Here is a 23,249-nt window from a genome sequence, read left to right on the forward strand (position 1 = left end):
CGCCGCGACGCGGCGGCCAGACCGAGAGACGAAAGCAGGAACTGAGCGGCAATAATGCGTGCGCTCCTGCGCTCTTCCGTCGAGCTCTTGTCGAGACGCGCCAGTCCTCACCGCAGAAACATGGCCCGTTATCGAACGGAAGAGCGGGGACGGCCGAACGCGACCGATTACAGGATTTACTTTAGTAAGTCGACGTGAATTAACTCGCGAATCCATCCATCCATCCGTCCACGTCCTGACCAGCGACGTTTCCTGTGCGGGGGGTGGCGGGGTGAATGAGGACACGGGGGGTCCGCGTCTCGGGCGCGTCGTGGCGCACAGTCCCGGTGCGACGCAGCCCTGCTGGATAATCACGATGGTCGTAATAAAGCGATTAAAATAAAGCTGAGCATTTTTGGCGACAGCAGTCCTTGGAGGGGCTCTGGAGATCCACACCTGGCCTTAGACGAGATATTCCAACGCTGCCCTGGAGCACGTGACCCCGTTCAGGGTTGAAAACAGGCCCTCCGGCCTGGTACATTATGGATCAATTCTATATATGATCATTTCTGACACGGTGTCCAGAAATGAGTGGATGTTTCACACGCAATAGTGATGCTGTTTTCCATCTGCTTTCCAGAAAGCTTGCAGGGAAAATACATCTCACCCTTCCACGATATTCCACTTTATGCATCTGAGGAGCAGGTTTGTTATTTAGGGTGTTTTTTTTTAATGATCAAATCGGACGTTTTATAATAAGGTTCTTGGTCTGACTGCAGGATAATGACGTGCCATCAAAAAAACCAAAGAAGAGCGAAACTGAGGTAGTTTTTGTGTGTGTGTGTGTGTGTGTGTGTGTGTGTGTTAGACATTGACATTGTTCTCACTTAAATGTGATTGTGTTCTTTCTTTCTTTCAACAGACCTTGTTCAACATGGTTGTAGAGGTTCCTCGATGGTCCAATGCAAAAATGGAGGTCCAGTTACTGTTCCGGTTTTAAAATGCTGTTATGCTGAACCGTATCTCGGGCCATGCGGTGTAGGGTTAGTGCCGAAGCCTCCCACCTCCCGTGGTTGTGCGTATGAATCCAGGCTCAGGCGTCCGGTGTGGAGTTTGCATGCTCTCCTGGGGTGGGATGGTGCCCCACGCTGACCGGGTCTGCCCTGCACCCATTGTCCTGAAATGGGAATGACAGCTCCAGGCCTGAGTAGAAATAAGTGGTGAATACGGGTAAAAGGAACTAAGCATGGCTGTCCAGTACAGTGCTGGAACCCAGAAGACCCAGGTTCAAACCCCACTTACTACCATTGTGTCCCTGAGTGTTTCCAGGGAGACTGTCCCTGTAACTTCTGATTGTAAGTCGCTCTGGATAAGGGTGTCTGAAAAATGCTGTAAATGTAAATATATTTCAGCGTACTGAATTTAAAAAACACACACACACAGACTCTCTCTCTTTCTCTTGGGGCAGCGTTGGCCTAGTGGTTAAGGAAGTGCCAAGGTGTCACTGAGCAATGCACCGTCCCCACACACTGCTCCCCGGGTGCCTGTCATGGCTGGTCACCGCTTACCAAGGGTGATGGTTAAAAGCAGAGGACACATTTGGTTGTGTCACCATGTGCTGTGCTGCTGTGTTTCACAATGACAATCACTTTCACTTTCTCTCTGTTTACATCAATATTTTTGAAGTTTGCGGAGCATTGGGTGCAGGGCTGGGACTCTCCCGGTGCGGGGTGCCAACCCACCACAGAACATAAAGGACACTTAAACAATATTTTAGTATTGTGTTTTAATATACATGGTAGGTGGTTTGCCAGTGAGTGCTTGGGTGCATTGTGGTGCCAGTCTTAACTAAGTCTATAAAAAGGGGCAGTGGTGGCCTAGCGGTTAAGGAAGCGGCCCTGTAATCAGAAGGTTGCTGGTTCGAATCCCGATCTGCCAAGGTGCCACTGAGCAAAGCACCGTCCCCACACACTGCTCCCCGGGCGCCTGTCATGGCTGCCCACTGCTCACTCAGGGTGATGGGTTAAATGCAGAGGACAAATTTCACTGTGTGCTGTGCTGCTGTGTATTACGTGTGACAATCACTTCACTTTCTTTCACTTTCACAAATATTTTAATATTTAAATTTTACTGACAGATAGCAACAAAGGAAGCTCTTAACCCAATCAAACAAGACGTGAAAAAAGGCAAGCTGAGATATGTGGCCAACGTGTTTCCCCATAAAGGCTACATATGGAACTATGGGGCTCTTCCACAGGTATGATTGCAGTTTAGTTCATGAATACTTGTCAGGTTCTAGAAGATTTTTTCATCACACAGATGTCTATATCAACAGACATGGGAAGATCCCAGCCACACAGACTCGGATACCAAGTGCTGTGGTGACAATGACCCGATAGACGTGTGTGACATTGGCTCCCAGGTATGAAAGCCATGGCACTAAATGAAATGATTAAATATGAGAGTCAGATTGCCGGCTTATTTCAGGGTGAGCCTGTGTTTTGCAGGTTTGCTCGTCTGGCCAAGTGATCAGAGTGAAGGTGTTGGGAGCTTTGGCCTTGATTGATGAAGGAGAGACGGACTGGAAGATCATTGCCATCAATGCTGACGATCCAGAAGCCCAAAAACTTAACAGTGAGGCTGAACTAATGATGGATGATTGATAATATGAATTATGTTATTGATAATAACACACCATTGATCACTTATTATTTGATGTTCTTCTAATGTGTTTTCCAGGTATAGACGATGTCCGCAAGTTGAAGCCTGGTCATTTAGAAGCCACCGTGGATTGGTTTAAAAGATACAAAGTGCCAGATGGAAAACCAGAGAATGATTTTGCATTTAATGGACAGTTCAAGGACAAGGTACTTCCAGTAACCCTTCACCTACTTTTATATGAATTATGGAAAATAATCCGTCCAGAACATGTATTTGTGGTCTGTGGTGATCACCTAATTCCCTGTTCCCTGAGGAGAGCAGATAATGAGCTGCGCTGGTCTCTGGTCCTCTGCAGGACTTTGCTGTGCAGGTCATTACAACCACACACGAGCACTGGAGGGCTCTGGTGCGCAAGGAGGCCAAACAGGGAGAGATCATCTGGTGAGTCTCTCCTTCTCTGTTTCACCTCTTTTATTTATTTATTTATTTATTTATTTGGAGAGGTGTGGTTTTCATATAAAACAGCTTTTATGTGTTTGTTCTTTGGCTCAGACCTGTTGTTTTGTCCGTATTTCTTTTAATTTTCCAGCCATATCTGTAATGTAGAAGAAGGGGTTTATTCATCTGATTTCTTGTGTCATTTATTAGTATTATTAGTATTTGACATTTTTTATATAGATTTTTTTCTTAATAGCCAAAACACCTCTGTCTGCGAAAGCCCCTTTAAGTGCAGTGAGGAGCAGGCCACGTCCATTGTCAGATTGGTAAGTGGTACAGACATGACACACCAATATCCTTAGATGGTAAACAAATCGTCACTCGTCGTGTAACACTTCACAGGCCCCGGACTGTGGCGAGGCCTTGCTCGTACCTGCTGATGGTATGGTTTGCATTTATTATTATTTTTTTAAATGCAGTGTACGGCTCATGTGATTTTGTAATATTCACTCTCTCTTAATTTCAGTGGATAAGTGGCATTTTCTTCCAAAGTGACCTGAATGTGCTCAAGCAAGAGAAGGCCAACACTCAGCTGAAAAGTTTGATTTTATACTACTTAAGTCTGAAAAGGGCAGTTATTTCTGTAATTACGTGAAGTGCGTATAACAGACTTCTTTTTTTCATGCTCCAGCAAGGAGTTTACGTTCAGTTTAGTATTTATAGAATTGATTTACACTGCCAAGGATGTCAACACGTGCCAAGATAACTGCCTAATATGAGTTTGGTTATCTCCTGAAGGAGTGGTTTTATTTGGCAAAAGAAACCCTATGGGTGTGTTGTCCTTTCTTTTGATAAATAACACAACTATAACTGTTTGCTTTGTTTGTGATTTTTGTATTTTCATGCAAACCAGACATTGCCCTATGAATACAGATGAGCTACACCAAGTTTCAGATGCTTTAAATAAATATAAATTTTATTAAAAACACCCACATCTCAGCAATATCAGGAATGATATAATAAACAGCTTTCAAATAAACTGCATTCCGTAGCTCAGTACATTACAATACTTACAGTATTTATACCCATCCATTATTCCATTTTATAAGCATACCACACTTCAGGGGAACAAAGGAAACTGTCAAAAACTGAAGGTCAGAGGCAGATTAACAACAGTTATTATTAAAAAAAAAAAAAAAAATCTTTAGTGTCAAACTGCAAAAATACCAACATATGTACATAAACTTTTAGCTTAAAATTGGAGCTGTGCACCTTTGTGCATTAGTTAAACGCAAAGTCATTCAAGTAAAGTTTACACCACTGAAAGACGCTTAGAAGCGTTTTCAAGTATGGCTATGCTTTTCATTAACCATATCCAAATAACTGTCTTATTTGCAATCTGCTACTGGAACTGGGTCCTGTACAATAAAATGTAACAATGCTTTTTTTCACTTTGCAAAATTGTTTGAATCCTCATCAAAACTATTCATTATGTCTGAATTTTTTTTTTTTTTTTTTTTTTTGCAGTAGAATTGTAAGTACGCTGTTCTGACAGTAAGTGTGGTATCAGTATTATCAGCATGAGGTCTACTGGTAACAGTCTGGGAAACCTTGAAACAAGACAATGATTGCTGTAAGAAACGTGGGTGATGAGTACACCTGACAAACTGGGATTCAAAATGGAAAAAAGTATGTGATACAAACACATTGTATATACAACATGGCATAATTTATTTTGAACACATTTACAGTAATCTACTCTTTATTTTAAATAAATCTTTTATTTCATTATGTTTTTCTGAAAAAGAAACGAAGTGCTTTCAGAAAATGATTAAAATAAATGGGGACGCAAAAAGCGTAAACCCCATCAAATATCACATTGATTTGAATGGAGAGGGAGAAAGAAGTGTTATGTACATGTTTAGTGGTCATAAATAAATTTTTACTATACATCAGCACATGAGTCTGCATCTAATTTCAGAACCATCCTGCTTTTTTGCCGTTTAGTTACTTAATTATATCATTTTTAAAAAGTACAAAGGCGAGTGCTTCACTAATCTTGATATAATTTCTGATGCCATTCTTTCCCTTTAGTCAGCTCAGTGCATATTACAATATGATCAAATTACTTCTTAAGTTTATCCAACAGTCTACTAAAACAAGTTAAAATGTAGATTCTTTTTCAACAAAATTGAGTGTGTAGTATATACAGACAAATTCATAGGGATTCACAATCCAAAAGCTAATCCCTGAAGGACAGAACGTAACATGAACACAGGTGATGTATGCACACAAAAGACTGATTATCCCTGATTTTGCTATTACATCAAAGCTTTAAAGTTCAAGTAATACTTTCTAATAATCAAGTGAAGAAAGTAAGCTATGAACTTTGCCTTGAAATGGCCTAAAGGTTTTGTGATAATGATTAAGATAGTTAAAACAGATAAATGGGCAGCGGTACGAGGGGGGAAAAGAGAAAGACGCCTTTGTATTATAATCCTATTGCCAAACTAGTTCTGAGGTATATGACAAGTAGGTACTGTACATCATTCATATGCCTTCTCACTGCCATAATATAAATTCTCACATTATATGTTTATAGCAATTTGAATAGCACCATTTGAAATAAAACTTATTTCAAACCAAAGGAGTTTTTTTTACAGTACTAAAACCTAAAGAATACATTTCAGAAAAAAATTTAATTTACTGTACAATTTTTTTTTTTTTTTTAAATAATCTAAATTACAGTTATTTGAGGACCCTACAGCAAGCCAGCTGCCTTAGAAACTGTGACACTGACATAGACCTAATCCAGTTCCTTGAGCTTCACCCGTGCTGTGAGGAACATGATTTTCAACAACTGTCACACAACTGCAATGAACATGAGATCCACAATACTCCGACTGTCTGGGCCGTGGCCCGAGAAGTAACCCTCACAAGGAAAGGGAAAAAACACACAGATTTCCCAAGTCTATTTTTTTCTTACAATATCACTGTTGTAAAAAATGCACCCTTTGAATGGCTCAATATACAGTAAATATAAAGTACATATAAAGGACACGTGAAACCTGTAAATAAGCACCAAAGAGAATGCATGTGTGGAAAAAAATATTCTGCACGTTGATCCAACTGTGTTGCATGTAGGCTGTTTTTTTAACATTTCTAGGCCCTGATTTATTAAATGCTTTAGCTGGTGCAAAAACATGATTGGCCATGAATATGCTGTTAAATTAGCCTAGTATCTTAGTACTGGTTTTGACCGTGCTGAAAAAAACTATTAAAACCTGTGGCTCTTGTCTGTATTTTGAGTCCTGCAATATCTAGAAAAAAGAAGGCTGCCCTTTTCAGACAGAGAACCGATAGGACCGATGCTAGATCCGAAACTATGAACATTTCCTACATCCGTTATCAAAGTGCTTTGAAGACACTTGTTCCATCATTCCACAATATTTTGTTATACACCATATGTATTTTAAAACTTAATCAAGATGCCATAAAAAGATCTATGTTACTCCAAAGGCATATAGAACTGTAGCACCATGAACATGACCACATTTTTCGGTGATCATATCTCAGTGATAAATTCCTCTAATTAAAAATAGGAATAGCCATAAAATTAATTTTCCCCAAGTAATGTTAGTCCTGATGTATTGGATTTAAAGAAGCACCAGAGAAGTAAAACAGTGTGTTTTCTGTTAAAAAAGGAGTAAACAAAACAATAAATAATTCCTAGGGTCAGTCAGTAAAGCTTGATCACTTGAGAGGTGATGAAACATTTGTTCGATGGATCTGCCATGTGACCCACTTATCTTGCTTTTTTGTGTTTCCCAGTTGCTCATCTCCCTAAGAAACAGCTCTCTGGACCACATGACTAGCGGCACTGACAACTTTTGCTCAAAACTGTAGCACCTGTTAACAGCACCATTGATCAGTGTATACTAACTGTAAACCTTGGAAGAGGCCAACCTACAGGAAGTGATTGTAGGGCCCTGTGACCTTTGTGAAAGCATAGGGTGCTGTGCTGACATAGGTACTGGTAGTGCAGGACAAGGACCTCTCATTCAGGGTCTGGATGAAGCGTTTGTATGGTGGCTCAGAACACTCAGAAGGTTCAGGAGGCTCACGCTTGACCTTTTTACTGCTCTTGCTTGGCGTGCCTTCGGTACCACCATGCCTCTCAGCATCCTCTTCTTTCTCCCGGGCCTTTTCTGCCATCTTGGCTTCCCAGAGGGCCAGGCCATGTTTGGCCTCGTTCATGTTCTTGTGCTGGTAGAAGACCAATGAAATTCGTGTGGGGTGGTTGCGGTCGGGCCGTTTGAGCGGTGTGGTGGCATGCAGCTCACGCTTGGCACACTCTATAAGGATAGAGCCATGGCTGGGTGCCACAGCTACTCCTCCAATCTCTGGATCAAGGAAGTTGTGCTCATTGTCTGACCACACATCCTCATTCTCTTTGGGTGTGGGAGTCTGCATATCTGGTTCTTGTTTGACTTGAAGGCCCGGTATTCCATTGGACAGCCCGAATGTGTGTGGTGTAGGCTGAGTAGTTGTCAGACATTCACCAACCAAAGGTGGTAGCACCTGAGAGATCCCATTTGGTTCGTGTAAGTTCATGTGTGGCTTGTTTTGCATACTCAAGGGGTCAAGACCAGTAGGGAACATCTGGGGATTTTGGGCTAGGTAAGGATTGGGATACCCAGCAAGAGGATTGCCTTTGTTTACGGATGCATAGTCCAGACTTGGGTGGGCAAGAGGCGGTCTTGAGATGGCCTCCAAAAACTGGGCATCAGGTCCTCCATTGGGACCATATGGAGGGTATGGGCCCATGGGGTGGCTGCCCGACCTTAAACTGGAGGTGTTATACCCACTGATTTGCAGACCCGGCTCACCGTAACGTGGAGGATAGTTGACACCAAATCGCTGTTGACCCCCATACTGTTGTTCAGGATAGAGTGAAGCCCTCTGCTGTCTGTAAATATCCAGGTGCTTTGGACTCCCAGAATAATAAGGATGGTAGTTCTCCACAGGCATTCCTCCATTGCACTGGAAATTTGAGTACAGGTTGCTGGGAGCCAAGGAGCCAGGGTAAGGGCTTGCTTGATTTGACCCATTCATGAAAGAGCTTGGTACACGTAGTGGAGGAGGATAGGGGCTGGCTGAGCCAGCTGGCTGTGGATACATACTTCCTGACTTGCTTGCAAAAGGGCTAGGAGCATTGGGAAACCTTGAATAGGCAGCTGTTTGGGGGTAGGAGCTTTGCTGGTGCTGAAGAGGGTGTGGCTGTTGTCCAGGCAGAAGAGGGGCTCTCATCTGACCTGGTCCTGGGTAGGTTCCTGTGAAGCAGGTTATGAGATTAGCCATATATCTATTTACTTTATATTTTGTATCATTGCTTATGCCTCAGTTTACCTTTGATAAGTGTTGGTTGCCCTGTGGTGTTCTCATAAGTGCTTTGTTTCAGCTTTGCTTGAGGGTTCTTTTCCACCTTGCAGTTGAATGTTTCTGTCTGACTCGCTTGTTTGTTTGCTGATGCTTTCCTAGCATCCAGTTTCCTTTGCCGGCAAGATTTGGCAGGTTCGGCAAGCATGCGGACCTGTCGGCGAAAGGAGGTGAGCACCTGGATCCCTCCAGTCCTGGTCTTCTCCAGCTGTGCCTCTACACTGCCAAACTCATCAGTGGAAGAAGCTTTATACAGTGGCAGCACATGCAACTGTTCATCTTCTGGGATCTTCCCTATTTCACGATTGTCCTCTCTTGTCAGTGTGCACACCTGACAGGGTGGGGGTAGAGGGTAGATAATTAGATGATCAAATTATGTTCAAGTTCAGTTTATTTGTAACATGCATAGTAATACAGGGTACAACATTCAGTGAAATGTATTCGGAGCTACTCATTGGACTGCAACTCTAACTATGCCGAATTTAGATAGGCTAGATTACATCAAGTAAAAATTAAGTGATAAATAAATAAATTATTGTTCGACATGAACAATAAGCACATCACCGGATAGTGGATATGGAGGTAGAATAATATGAGGTAGAAGATTATTAAATAAACCACATTGTGCAATGGGAAATCGGTAGGGTATGGTGCATTATGCAATGCTTAGCAACGTCCAGCGTAAAGAACTGCAACAAATTAAAAGGTGTGCCAATTATCTCATGCATAAACAAATGCTTTCAATTTAACTGCACCACTCATGTAGGGCCAGATCAATTATGTTCTCAGGTAAGAAATAATATGTAGATAATAATGTAATAAACAACATTTGTGTTGTTAATCTTTGGTGCTGAAATATTACATTTCTTATATTTCCAAATATTTCTTACCACAGTACTTCCTCCCTGCATGTTGTGTAGGTCTCTGTGAGCATGAGCACAAAAATCCAGACAGGCCGTGACTCCAGAAAATGGACGCCCCTCTTGCAGACCTAGTCTACAGTCTGTGGCACGATGCTCGTGTTCCACCTGATAACAAACAGAGTGACTCAGGAACTATGGAAACATTATTTGTACTACACAGGAGTCCATTTAAACAATGCAACATACACTGACGTCCACAAAACAAAAATAAATAAATAAATAAATAAAAATGTTTCCTAATAGCAAACCTCTTCATGAAAAAAATGTCATGTTGTGTTGTCAGGACTATATTTGTGATGTACATAAAAGCAGTAAGAGATATGATAAATCAACAAGATTTAATGGAGACTGTTATATACATTACCTGGTTGCTGTAGGCATCAGGTGCCATTTTTTTATATTTTGGGCCCATTATTGTTGCCAGATTCTGAAGGTGTTGCTCCAGTCTTTCCTCCTGACAAATAAAACATGGTGTATCAGATACTCTAATGCACCCTGCAGCATTCAGAATACTGAAGAAAAAAAAACAGGTTGTGGAATTTCACCTCTTTAGGATCATCCCCAAGCAGCTTAAATTTGCGAGGTATTTTGCTCCTGGCAAATTTGCAACCATTGTAGTACATGCTCCAGGAGCAACCAAAAGAGAAGGAAGCTCCAGAGGCTTCTGGGTCCAGCCCTTGACAAGCACATGTTCTCCTAGAGAAGAAAAAAACAGCATGTTAACTTTGGGTTTAAAATATAACTAATTGCCATTCTAATGTAAGTTGTACCATTGGGTACCATTTAGGAAATTTGTTCATTTGCACTGGGTATATTTTGTTTAAATCTTTGCCTAAAAACATCATAATTGTGAACATCATAATTTCATCAGTTAATTCCCAACTATGTAAACATGAATTAAAAGGTGTGTCTGGGTCTGTTAGTATTGCATTGTACTCACTGAGCAAAAGGTGGCACCCTAATAAGCATCAGACTTGGACAATGTATTTCAGTCATGATGACAGTGCAAGCATTTTGTGGTTTCTGTTGTCTGTTCAGTTGTTGCTTCTCTGTGAACCACATTTAGTGGAATCAGCTATTGCACATGTCACAGGACTGTTACAGGGACAGTCCCCCTGGAGCAACTCACTGTTAAGTGTCTTGCACAAGACACAATAGAAGTTATAGAAGTGGGGTTTGAACCCATGACTTCTGGTTCATAGGTGAGTGTCTTTCCAACCTGGATAAAACTCTGTTATTTTTTAATGAAATGTTTGTTTGGCTGTAAGGAAATGGACTTCATTTAAGTCATGTCGGGCTAAACTTTTCTGGGACGATTACAGCCCTAATATAGACTCTATATACCCTGCAGTGTAAAACAAAGAGAATAAGAACAAAAATCGGTTTATTTTCTTTGCAAATAAAAGTTTGTAATGAATCATTTTATTCTTTTAATGTGTGTATGCGGGAAAGAATTGGAGTAGAGGGGTCCCACATGTGCTGGTCAATGTTTTTTATGTTGTAGCTGATAATGTGTGTTGCGTCACTCACTCCTCATTGAGGGCACATCTGCGGTTGGTGTGGGCACCATGTTTTGTCAGTGTGTCACTGAGCTCCATGTATAAACTGTCTGCCAGGCTGGTGGGAATGCCTTCCCAGATGAGGATCACCACCACTATGCAGGCTGTCTCACAAGTGTGATTGGCCCTTTCACGAACCAGGACAAGCAGCTTCTCATCAACACTTGCTCGTCGAATAACCTACACATAAAAACAAGGAATGTTAGAAAGACTATATAAAAATATTTAATATATAAAAATATAAAAATATTTTGTCTAGCCACAGGGGGTGCTGTAGATATGCAAAGCAGTCACAGCTTTCTTCTACTTTTTTGTTGTTATTCCTGAAAGCTGACCATATGAATGTGCTGTGCTCTTGTACTTCTCTGACTAGTGCTAAGAAAGTTTTCAAAATAAATTTCTGTCCTACCCATTTGGCAATGGGACAGCCTTGTGTACTCTTCCCTTCTTTCCCTGTGTATACAACCTTTTCAATCCGGATAGAACTGCCAGTGAAGCCAGACCTAGGAAGAGGAATATAAATTCCCACAGGTAAAGCACAGTCTAAAAAGTCTTGTTGATAAAAAGACGACGTTTAGGGATAGCACATCTTGTGCTACCTTTTCTCCATTTTTTCTCGGATTCCTGCGACAGTAGGAGCTGCTCCCAGGTGTGTGTAGTATGGGCCTTCATCTTTTTCACTGATTTGCTCTGTAGAAAAGAACGGATACTGATCACATCATGTGATCCATAAAACATGAGCGGAAAAAAACAGATGCTAAAGACAGAGCTGGCGGTCTTACCGACACAGTGACAGGGAGGGAAGTCATATTGAGTCTTGACTGGCGTGTCAAGGAGATTCTTGATGGGAGTATCCAAAAGTTTCATGGGGGATTCCAGGAAGTTTTGCAGGCCAGGTTCAATCTTCTTTGTGGGGGTGAAATCATATGATTTTCTATGTTCTCCACTGCCTAGATCTGCATTAGTGGATAGAACAGTAACCCCGCCTGCCATCTCCACCTTCACCTTGCAGGGGGACTTCACTACCATTGAATTCCTGTCATAGACAGGTGATGGCTGGTACTGGCGGAGCTGCTGTTCCATAGTGTCAAGGATGCTCCTCTCTCGATTCTGATCACAGGATGAAGTTTGCTGCTCCTGCTTAATCTCCCTTCCTTGAGCTGGAAGTAAAGGAAGGGATGTTGCCCCAAACCTTGAGCCATTCTCAGTCTTCAGTGCTTGCTGACTTTGCTGGACGCCACTGGGACACTGGGAGAGGCCACGCCTCTCCTGTCTCTGCAGAAGGTGCATTTGGAGAGCAGCGTGCTTCAGGGAATTCCCCTGAAGACCTGGACTGGGTATAGGACCCCGTTGGTACTGAGAACAAGGTTCCTGAAACTCATTTTTAGGGATTATCTGCCCAGGGATCTGCTGTGATAACTGAGGTTGCATTAGGGCTGGGTTTGGTTGAGGGTAGTCTCCATGATTGGTTGGCATGCTGAGGTGATTGGGGGCCTGCTGCTGAGCACACGGGCTCTGAGCATACTGTTTTTGGGGCTGTTGCTGCTGTTCAGTCTTGATCATTTGGTAGGTCTCCTGTATACTAGCACCATCGGTGTTACAGAACCCAAATGTGTCATTTTGGGAGGACTGTGATTTGGGCATCAAGGTTTCACCGAACTGTGCATTAGGCCTAACAGATGGGTTGGACCTGGGGTGCGAAGTTGAACCTGGCTGTGGTGCCCCTCTGTAGGTGGGGGAATTCATCTGCTGCTGCTGTTTCTCTAACCTCATGTAGTCCTCCATCTTGAGGTGGTTTAAGAGCTGAGGGTCTACAGGCCCTTGAGAGGTCTCCTGTGACTGGGGATTCTGTGGGGCATCCTGAGAGGATGGACGCTGAAGCGTGTTAACTGCTTGCTTATCCTTGAATGATGAGTGAGGTGGAAATGCCTGGTGTGGCAAGAATTCAGGCGACAGTATCTGTTCTATGTCTTGGTCTTTGCATAAGTGCTCTTGATGTATCTGAGCACAAAACACATTACCTCCATGTTGCTGGGGCATGTGTTGGAGTTTTGATGGCCCTTGTGGTTCGTCTACAGAAGGCGTTTTAGAGTTCCTCTGTTGCCACATTGAGACAAGGTTAGGCTGGGACTGCAATGGCTGGTTTGATGCACTGTAACTATCCTTTGCTTGACATTTCTGCTGCTGTTGCTGATATTGCTGGTAGTTGGATTGATTAAAGCCCTGTGCTGGGAAGCCCTGTGTGGAACCAGGTTCAAGGGAATGTCCCTGGCCTTGTTGGCCAGATTGCTGCTGTTCCAATTGCGGCTCAGGGGGGGTGCCTCTATACATTTGAGACATAGCACCAGCCTGTGGTGGGGGATGGGAAGAGTTCAGATCAATCCAGCCCATCTGAGAACCTCCCTCGGTTCTCTGGGAGATATGTTCTTCATTGTTCAGAGAGAGTGAGGAATCATTTTTCATATGGCCATGTTGTGTCTGTGTGGTGGTGGTTCCAGCCTGGGACTCTGACTTGCTTCCCCCAGGCATTTGAGACTCCAAGCCTGGCTTAGGAAGCATGGGTTGTGTTGGGCACAAAGAGCCCTTGAGATGGGTGTTTTCAGATGAGCAAGGGTTGTTTTCCTGCAATTGCTGCATTCTGTAGTGCAGATGCTGCCTTTTCTGAGTGCTTTCAGCGGGGCCACCAAAGGTGTTGTACATGCTGGCATTCTCTGCCTGAATATGAGTGCTTTTCTCTTGTGATGTAAGGTAAGGATCCTGACCAAATTCGTGGCTTGGTTTTGAAAAAATGTGTGGGCCTTCTGAGTTGCTGTGCAAGCATTCTGCACCATTTTGTGTCTGTGGGGTTGAATTCACCTGCTGAGACATGGTACCCATACCAGAACCATGACTAAGGGCATGAGGTTGCTCCAGGTCAGGGAGGCCAGAGAGTGAGTAAGGCTGTTGCTGCTGTGGATGCTGGTGGTGTTCCTCTCCATAGTTGCCGGAATATCCATTGACCATGAATGCTGGTGCGTTGTAGCCCCCATTGCTGCTGTGCAGCTTTGAGGAGATTGCAGCCTGCTGCTCAGTGGCAGAAGTATGGGATGAAATGGGAAAACCTGAGGATACGTTGGGTGACTGTGTGGCTTGGTCAGACATGTCATTGCCTGGAAGGGAGTGTACCATTCCATTTGCCTGACCAGCCTGTGGTGCAATCGATACATGCTCAGGGTAATACTGAGAGAGGGTTTTCTCTAAGAGGTCACCAGCTGTGTTTTCTGTAGAGGCTGAGGTTACCATAGCACCATTGTGAATTGGCACCATCTTGCTCCTTGACAGGGAGAAGACGTTACAGTTTCTCTTGTTATCCAGTTTTGGCTCATTCTGCACAGTGCTGTCGAACTCTAAGTCACCAGGCGGCAGCTTGGTCAGCTCTGGGAAGCCATCCTCATTGCCATTTATGTTCATCTCATCTGAGCGTGGCTTTTTGGGTTGGTTTGAACCAAGCTGTGGCTGCTCACCATTCACTGAGAACAGGCCAGTTTGATCGAACAGACCCTGCACGTCATCAGGGCTGGAACCGTTTTCGTGATGCCTCTTCATGGGGTTGACTAATCCCATGTCACCATTTGCGTTAGTGCTGCCAGGCTTGAAGTGGCTCCAGGTGATATTCCCATTGAGCTGATGGTTGCTGGGAGCCAACTCAGGGGATGCATTTCCATTCTGCAGCTTTCCAATCAAGTCATCTGTCTGTGGATGAGCGTCACTGAAAGGTGGTAATATCAGACTTTCTTCCGTCTCATGACTGGCCTTTTCTGTTTCCATCTGGTCTGCTCTGAGTCCATCCACAAGGCTGCCCTTTTTGCGTCCTGATAAAAAAAAAAGGAAAACAACATGGTGATTAAATTTCATGTCATGGATGTTCTGGATTCCAAGGGGTGACTTACAGTGCAAAGATCATGCACAACACATGTTTGTGTTTGACCCTGTCTTAAAGCTGTTGGCAGTATTGTGAAAATTACAATCTCTCTGTCATACTTGGATTTCCTTGGGTGCCAGGCAGCAGTTAGATTAGAACATTTGAAGGTTAAGTGAAAGGTTATTTTAAGGATGTCACTATGATTTGGGCCAGCCCCTTTCCTCTTTGCTATGCAGTATTCTAAAGGAAAAAAAAGAAAAGCAAAAGTATCTACCATACTTGACATTCTCAGGATTTTCTTCTGCAAGTCGACTAAACCTGAACAGCTGTCGGCACAGCATGGCTCATGTCTGCAAAAACCCTGTGTTTACAGTGGAAGGGTTGGGCTTTTGTCAGGACTTGCATACCAACATGCTCTTGCTGTTTCAGAGGCAAAGGCACAAAACAAAGGCTCAGGACTACGTCTAATGGCTACACGCTGGTTTAATTCACAATTACTGGCTCATCGCATTTTCAGTACAGTGGTGCTTTTATTAAAGAATTCTCTGCCCTCAACACAACATAAAAATGTATTAAAAATACAATTACAGGATATTTGAATTAGAAGGTTAACCTAATGTGCATCTAGAAGCTGCATCATCTTGAGACAAAGCATTGTGAATAAAATGAATGTTGTATTGCAGATGGGAGGTGGAGGCTACAGGAGACTGTGAAGTGTCAGCTGCTGTGCAATGGGATTCTATGCATGAATAATTCTACTCCACGATTTCTGACTCTGTGGTGCAGTTTGAGTCACTCATTAGTACAGGCAATCCTGCACTACTTTCATGATTAACTATACTTGATTAACTATAGGGGCTACGCTGTCATAATCATAACCTTAATACAGGAGTTAAATTTTGATTATTTCTTTTTCAATATTTTTGGTTGACGCCATTCTGCATGAACATTTTAGCATGACAATAATGATTTAACTTAATATTCAAAATTGCTTGCATTGCAACCTAAGCGACATTCGCTTCGGCATTTGTGTAATTAATTGTGACAGGAGACACAGGGGGTTCATGTGAAACGTATAGGTGTTAAAATTAAGCTTGTTATAAAGATTTGAAAATAACTGATGCATTGTCTATGTGGATTGGCTGAATGCAGAAAACAGTTCTGTATGTAGAACAGTATTCCAAAATAACACATCCAATTGCACTGTCAGCACAGTGTTAGATTCAACATAACTTTCCATAGCTTAGTAACTATAAGTTTGTTCCATGGGCTAATTTTCTTCACCCTTCGGATCTTGCATAGCATAAATGCCAATGTTTGATTATGAAAGGTGTTATCTTGACTCTGCATTCATCAGGTTTTAACTACCTTTGTGTTTTAACAAATGTACCATGTCTCTATCACATAATAATAATATAAATTGCATAATATGAATTTTCACCAGACTTTCTAGTTACGGGTAGCTGGCCGATTTCAGACCTATAGCCTATACAGTATATGGATGTGGTTACAGTGTATTTCTATGATACACCCCCTATTTTCTGTATTTGCACCCCTCCCCCTACTCTAGCTACAGCAGATATAGAATTTGGTGATGGCTTTGATTTCTGTCTGCCAGACTGTGATTATTAATGCATGTCACATCCGCAGCATCTGCGAAACAATTACAGCGCAGAGGGCTGCTACCCCTCCGCAGCCTAATCCATCATAATTATGAAGCGCCTCTCTCCACAGACATAGAGGGGATGGGCCGCGGGAAAGAGGAGGGACATTTCTGTAAAATAACACAACGACTCCCAGTGCCTTTTTGACATACAGGGCCACTAATGCTTGTTGGCAGTGCCATTAAGCTGGAAAAGTACTGTCACCGAAGTGCAAGGATTTATGGGTCCCCTGGAATGGATAGGTGGCCCTGTGGTGCTAGAGGGGTGCAGTCACTGATAAAATTGATTTATTTGAAACCAATGAGCCCCCTAACATATTCTTCAATTCACATTCAAATGCCCTAATGTCTTTTTTTGCGTGTTTTTGCATTCCATCCTCTGGACCAATAAAGTTTAGATAGTCAGGTATGATAGTTCAACTCTGAATTCCTTTATCAAAATAGAACCCAAGCATTTAAAGCTTAAACCTTTAGCAGTCAATAAAAAACAGGCAAAGCTATGCAACAATATGTGCATGAGGGCAACGAGTTTAAGGCCTAGTTTCAATCTCTTCTTCAAATGTTAGTCTGCACTATTTATTTCACTGTTATGGAGGAATGTAAATCATGCATTCTCAAGCACTGGGCAACAGGACATAAGGACAGCATCATGGAGAGATAAGAAAAACATGGTCTCCAACCTTTAAAAACATAATTGAAACCAGACTGGATTAAAACTCTGTTGCTCCACCTCTTTCACTGATGAGGGAGGAGGCCAAACACAACCATAAAAGTGAAAAGAGGTAAGAAATCTGGACACATGCTGGAATAGTATGATATGTTTCGTTTGGCAGCTAGAAGCTCTGTCATTGGAGCTGATTATGACATCTGGAGTCCATTACACTCACATGATCACAGGAAAGGAGCTGTCACCTTCAAAATGTGCAGCTGCTTTACAGAACCCAGCCTCAGAGCCACACAATGTACAAATATGGACAAAGTATCTTCGAAACCCAACCTTTAGGTAAATGTGTGGTGGAGAAAGTGAAAAGAATTTGCTCAACAGAGTGCATTGGAGAGAAACTGAGAACTGAAATATACTGCATGTGTCATTTACATGTGCTGATACAGAGTGATGAAAAGACAGAAGATGGCTAAGAAATAAGAGACTGAAGTGGCCTTTTACAAAATGCATTCCAGGTGAAGAAAGAAAAGGACTGCAGTGAATTGTGTCCAGTGCAAGCACCTGCTGGTTTAGTTTAACTTGATCCAATCTTATGTTGCTTAGGGAGAGATTGGAAAATTGGATTTTGAAAGCCATTAAAAGCTTGAAAGGGGCGTGAGTGTTTCCCAGACCTTCACAACATATATATTCCGTCCTTGCTTAATTTGCTCTGGCAGTCTCCTTCTCCGTCTGACACAGGGCTAGGGTCCCAAAGGCTGTGTTCATAGGGAGACGGTGACACACGCTAAATAGACAGGAAAGCACCAGGACATAGAGCGCAGGTAATGAAAGGCACTTAAGGGTGTCCCACACTGTGGCATCTACTCCAGGACAGCAGCCACGCACTCATCTCTGGGTGTCAAAGTGCTAAATCTCCAACTAACAAGGCCAGCTGAAGCAGGAGCCTGTGTGACAACAGGCTTGGTCAAGCCCGAAGCTGCCAGCTGCCTGGTAGCTGGGTCATGGAGTACATTCAAGGATTAAAATAGGGACAGGACAAAGCAGCAGTTCATGTATGCCCAATTAGGAATGCCCCTTAATTTTGTCTAGCGTCCACAGGGTCTGAGTGTGAGCAACTTTTGTGGCCTTAATTAATGTATAAATGTTACATTAATCCACATATTCCCATTGAAATGTCCCAGCAGTAAATTCTCCAGCTAGCTCTTAACAGCTAGCACATTCTATTGGTGAGGATTAATGAAGCAGAGCAAAGGCATTGGTTACGCTCAGCCGTTATTACGGTGCCTTAATATGACGTTTTGCTGAGCTAATCTTCACTTGAGCACTGGGCACGCGCCGTGCGGCGTACGGCAAAGTAGGGGCTCCTCTACTGTAACCCACTAATGGGAAGTGACACACACCCTTTGTCAGCTTTTCAGAGGAAACGCTTTAAATTGGATGACTTCACATTTGGGGTCTGACTTGATCTGTGAGTAATGATACTCTCCACGACACAGCTCCAGAGTTTAACCGATAGAAGAAGAAAAAAAATTAATTCCGTGGCCTTTCATTTTTTCTCCCAAGTGAGGAGATTCCCACATTATTTGTCCAAGAAGTGTGTCAGCTCCAGCGCCAAGCTAAGTGCCTAAGCGCTGGGCTATCCCCGTTGGCCCCAGAGCCACTCCATTCCTGGGAGCCGCTCCACAGTTTGCAGCCAGCTGACGTCAGCCAAGCAGCTTGTCACAGTTGGATACACCCACACCAAAAAAAAAAAAAAAAATCCCTCTGAGCGGAGGATAACAAAGCCAGAGATCCCAGCTGAGCACTGCGCGTGCACATACACACACACAGCACAAATACCAACAATGGCTGCACCCACTCTGAAACAATAGGTGGGTGCTGGCTGGCATCCTGTATACACTTCATTAAAAAAAGAAAGACTTTATGCTTTTCTGAACATTCCTGTAAAATCTCACAAATCTTCACAAACCAAAAATGGTTTCTTTTCTTTCTTTTTTTTCCATTCCTTGCCATCTTGTAGTAATTCGGTTCTCTTTTCCCTCTGCGTTCATGTCAAAGCCTCATTTTCTCCTGCTCTATAATTAGTCATCACATCTCTTTAGTTTCTCAAACTCCTTCAAGCCACTGCCCTCTTCCTGTAGTAAAGCCTTGGCTTATTTTTGCACACCTGCAGTTCCCTGCCCAGTGTAGTAAGGGGGCTGGACAGACTGGGCTTTCAGACTATTTTCGGACAGAATTTATAACTCCGGGGCCCCAGGGCAGGGCCAGGATACACAGAATATGACACAGGCAGCCAGGCTTCCATACTATAGACCGAAAAGACCAACATTTGCTCATTTTGTTTGCGCCTTGCTTTTCCAAGTCGTTTCACTAAAAATGGCTGTTTAAGTCATGGAGGGAAGAAGCATCTCTCAAGGTAGCATAGTTCTGTGGTGGACAGGAGAGATGGTTGTCCACTATGCAGCTTGAGCTGAAACCTCGTAAATCAGACGCGAGGCCGGTTTCTTTCTTTTCCTGAAAAGGCCCCAGAAATGGGCCTTTATCTCAAGTGTGCACTTCCGCTTTTTTGGGCCTTTCAGAAGACCCTGTTCCTGTTTGGTGATAAGAGAGGGGTGACACACTTCTCAAGTAGCACGGCTGTAAATTTCCTAGGGTGGGAAGGACTTGTTCTGACTATGGATATGTTAAATTACATTTCGCCAGAAATAGTATTATTATATTAAGCTGATGGTAACCTTCCCACTGGGAGCACGTTTTACATTTTTGACAGCTCATATTCACTCATATTTATCTAGGGTGCGGCTCCAGTTGTAGAGAAGCATTTCGGGGGTGAGGACATGAGGTAAATGAGTGACTGGCCCCGGGCGCTTTAAAAACTGCCTGCGAATGTATTGAGAAGGAGCTTTGTTTAAGCCACTTCCTCCCCTGCGCTGTGTCGTAAGCACCGAAGGCTACAGCCCAGCAAACGGCTGCTTACGTTGAGAAACACAGCTCTGCGCAGCGGAGGCAGGTTAAATAAATGAGCATATTCATATCGCGCACTGAACAAGGCCTTTCATCCTGCGCCGATGAAAAAGAACACAACGTCACTGTGCAGCCAAAGGATTCATGGATTAGGAGTCGAAAGTCAGACTCTATCCCTTAACCCAGAATCCTTCTATAAGCATTCGGCGTGGTGTCATTTTACTTTGAAGAACTATCAGTCCCACAGTTGCTTATTTTTGCTTGAGCTGCATGAGGTAGAGCTGGGCGAAACCTCATCCCCCCCAGCACCTCTGCGTAATTGGGTCAGATGGCTGGCGTGCCCCCTGCTTTAAATCCCTCACAAAAATATATAGCAGAACTGAGAACTCTGCTCTCGGAGTCGTTCTTCCTGCATGACCGAAGGCTCCAAACTGGCAGTAAACAACACAGGCCGTGTTTTTTTAAAGTCTTTAAGTTGCCAAATCCACTCCGAGCTTCAGTGTCATTGTCTGGCCTAACGCACCACTACGCTGAGATGTAACTGGCAGAGGCTGCCAATCTAAGCACGCACTCGCATTAGCAAACCACCTCGGCAGAGTCCTCACTCCTTTTACACGAACGGGAGTAATGCACCTCCGAAGGCTCAAAGCTGCACAGCATGCACTCGCGACATGTGACGCGCCCAGCGTCGCGTGGACTCCCCAACAAAAGGGCTTCTGTGCTGTCTGGCGGGGGGAGCAACTTCCAAGGCCACATATGCATGCAGCGGTATGTCAGTCCTTCTTTCTGCTGACTTCAAATGTGGCCTCACATGATGGAAGCGTTAGAGGAAGACTGGTGCAGCTGTGCTCCATTTTTTTATGACATGGAAGTTATTAGTAAGTCAGGCCATAGTAATTCATGATTGTGTTAAAACACATAAAAGGCCTGTACAGTAGATCAAAAGCTATAACTGCTTGTTTGTCACAAGCATAAGTACTCCAAGTAAACAAAGCTTCCTTCCATGGGAAAAAATATGAACGTTTGAGAACGTCTGTTGCCTGTTATTAAATGTAAAGGTCTTAAACATCATTTTTATTTTGCACATGGGTAAAATAACAGAATGCACTGAATGTGAGTTGTCAGCTAACATTCTTGTTTAAAATGTTCACATTGTTGTTCCGCCTTTGTACACAGCGCATGACAGACTTAGGCAATAAATTTTTTTTCCTATCAGTCTAAATTCATATACATAGAGCATTATTTTGTGAAGCTTAAATGTTTCATTTTAGAACTAAGATAAATGTGGGGTTAAGGTTAATTTAGATTTATAGATCTGTTATACAGCTGTATTTGAAAAAAATAAGACTCAGCCACTATTTTCAACTTAGTGACTAGATCTTCAGATCCTTTTTATAAAAAAAAAAAAATCTAGTGAAAAATCTATACAAATCTTTTTTTCCTTACAGAAAGCTAATCAAAAATAGATATAAATAAATATATTGTAATGAATAAATATAATCCAGCCATGTGATTATTATTGCCTTTATTTACATATTTCTGGATATATATCCATATCGAGTACATTGATAAAAATATTTGCATTTTATTGCAGTGTGACTGTTTCTGTGCACTCATATTGCAGACACAGACACACATATAGGTTACACACGGCATGGTAAAACACATCACACACACGTAGCTTCAAACCGCACACTTGCTTTCGTTCAGGCCAAACCCATTCAAGGTCAGCCATAAACAACAGCAGCGCGTGAGACAGCTGCCTCTACGTCAGCGGCCCTGCAGCCAAACAGTTGCATCCTTTTGCTGTTGGCTAGACTGGGCCGAGCCTGTGGCCACGCTAACTGTGGCTTTAACCCGGGCTTGTCTTTTGTAGGCTGGGCTTTGTTCTGCCTCCTGCCATGCACAACGTTTCAACTTTGCTGATGTAACTTGAGGGGGGTGATCTGCATATGAATGGGGCTGAGGGAAAGTTTTACACCGGAACTAATTGGTGTTTGTCGCAAACTGAAAGTCTGCTGGAAAAGTGTCTGAGGCTTTTCCATAGACACAGACCAGAAGCACCTTTAGGTCCTGTTAGGTGAGGCTTCCACGGATCAGACTTGGTTTTGCAGCACATCCTGCACATGTTTGCGTGTCCAGATCCATACGCTGACCATGTTGTTAGTCTTCACAGTTTGCCTCTCATCAAAAAACCTCAGAAACTTAGGCTTGCCCATTCCTTTCTTCTTCCCACACATCACAAGCACAGCAACACCAAAATGTAGATGTAGCAAAATGCATCTATAGCTTTATTCAATGCTGTTAGGAAATGCAACACCTCCAAATCATAACCTGTCATGGATCTCCTTTCAAGCTAGGTTCTTTTGTTCTCGTCAGCAGTTTATCCTTTTAGCTCCATCTCAAATGACATCACCCTGCATGGTAAAACTGGCCAAAATGTTCTTTGTGTTCTGGTGGAGACCACAAATCTGGAGAATAAATTAACAGATTACCTCAAAAGCAGGGTGCATTTACACTTATGTTTGTAATTTCATCCAGGGAGAAGGCCCCCGAAAAAGAGCGGGGGATCAGACAAGCTTGTATTGTTCTTTTTTTTGGTAATGGGAGGCAGATGTGGCCATGTGGTATCACACTGTAGTCTTTTGTGTAAATAGTAAGGTTGACGCACAACAGTGTGCACTATCAATAACTGTAATTTGACATCTACTGGTGTGGTTTCGCTTTGAGATGACGGCCATTTTTTTCCATCTAACAATGAATTATTTGTCATCATTGAGAAAGCGATTCCGTATTAAGTAGAGATGTTATTTCGTTGGGTGAACGAAGTCTCACTGATATCCCATATGACAGCTCCACTACGTCATTCTTCTCGTCTTCTTGAACGGCTTGTTTTAACAAGAACTCTGAGTCATTTGTAAAGTGAGTCACTTCAGCTGACCTTAGAAACAGCTTGCTGAATGAATGTGTTGCTGACTTACTTTTTGAACTGTTCAAGTGTTCCATTCAACCTCCAAACTCTTCTGCTCTCTGTTGCATCATTCATTTTAGGGTGGAG

The 23,249-nt window shown here is 43.0% G+C and overlaps 2 protein-coding genes across 3 annotated transcripts in view; one reads left to right on the top strand and one right to left on the bottom strand.

Annotated features, from left to right (window-relative positions):
- Positions 1-5,033, top strand: ppa2 (inorganic pyrophosphatase 2). Of its 2 annotated transcripts, none has more exons than XR_003749472.1 (12): positions 1-184; positions 620-684; positions 759-803; positions 902-955; positions 2,117-2,236; positions 2,315-2,401; positions 2,487-2,613; positions 2,719-2,846; positions 2,962-3,081; positions 3,335-3,404; positions 3,481-3,520; positions 3,605-5,033. XR_003749472.1 is itself a non-coding variant. In XM_028975891.1 (12 exons), the coding sequence occupies exons 1-12, from the start codon at positions 55-57 to the stop codon at positions 3,631-3,633; spliced, it is 981 nt and encodes a 326-aa protein (XP_028831724.1). In that variant the 5' UTR covers positions 1-54; the 3' UTR covers positions 3,634-4,287. The 2 variants fall into 2 exon arrangements, 1 of the variants encoding a protein (XP_028831724.1); XM_028975891.1 differs by having other exon boundaries at positions 2,996-3,081; positions 3,605-4,287.
- Positions 4,529-23,249, bottom strand: part of tet2 (tet methylcytosine dioxygenase 2) — a 26,384-nt gene continuing 7,663 nt past the window's right edge. The window contains exons 2-10 of the mRNA XM_028975890.1: positions 11,782-14,850; positions 11,599-11,689; positions 11,409-11,502; positions 10,971-11,179; positions 9,986-10,136; positions 9,805-9,894; positions 9,408-9,545; positions 8,488-8,848; positions 4,529-8,411 (exon numbers count right to left, since the gene is read on the bottom strand). Of these exons, the coding sequence (XP_028831723.1) occupies positions 7,045-8,411; positions 8,488-8,848; positions 9,408-9,545; positions 9,805-9,894; positions 9,986-10,136; positions 10,971-11,179; positions 11,409-11,502; positions 11,599-11,689; positions 11,782-14,806 (5,526 nt within the window). The 5' untranslated portion in view covers positions 14,807-14,850 and the 3' untranslated portion in view covers positions 4,529-7,044. The remainder of the gene's footprint in view (positions 8,412-8,487; positions 8,849-9,407; positions 9,546-9,804; positions 9,895-9,985; positions 10,137-10,970; positions 11,180-11,408; positions 11,503-11,598; positions 11,690-11,781; positions 14,851-23,249) is intronic.

The sequence above is a fragment of the Denticeps clupeoides genome, chromosome 4 (genome assembly GCF_900700375.1).
Source record: "Denticeps clupeoides chromosome 4, fDenClu1.1, whole genome shotgun sequence".
NCBI classification, from domain to species: Eukaryota; Metazoa; Chordata; class Actinopteri; order Clupeiformes; family Denticipitidae; genus Denticeps; species Denticeps clupeoides.

Bases quoted from the DNA above. Each gene is read 5' to 3' on its own strand.
- ppa2 (XM_028975891.1), top strand. From the start codon at position 55: ATGCGTGCGCTCCTGCGCTCTTCCGTCGAGCTCTTGTCGAGACGCGCC. The intron at 804-901 runs GTAGTTTTTGTG...TTCTTTCAACAG, and splicing joins CAAAGAAGAGCGAAACTGAG to ACCTTGTTCAACATGGTTGT. The intron at 3,521-3,604 runs GTATGGTTTGCA...TCTTAATTTCAG, and splicing joins CTTGCTCGTACCTGCTGATG to TGGATAAGTGGCATTTTCTT.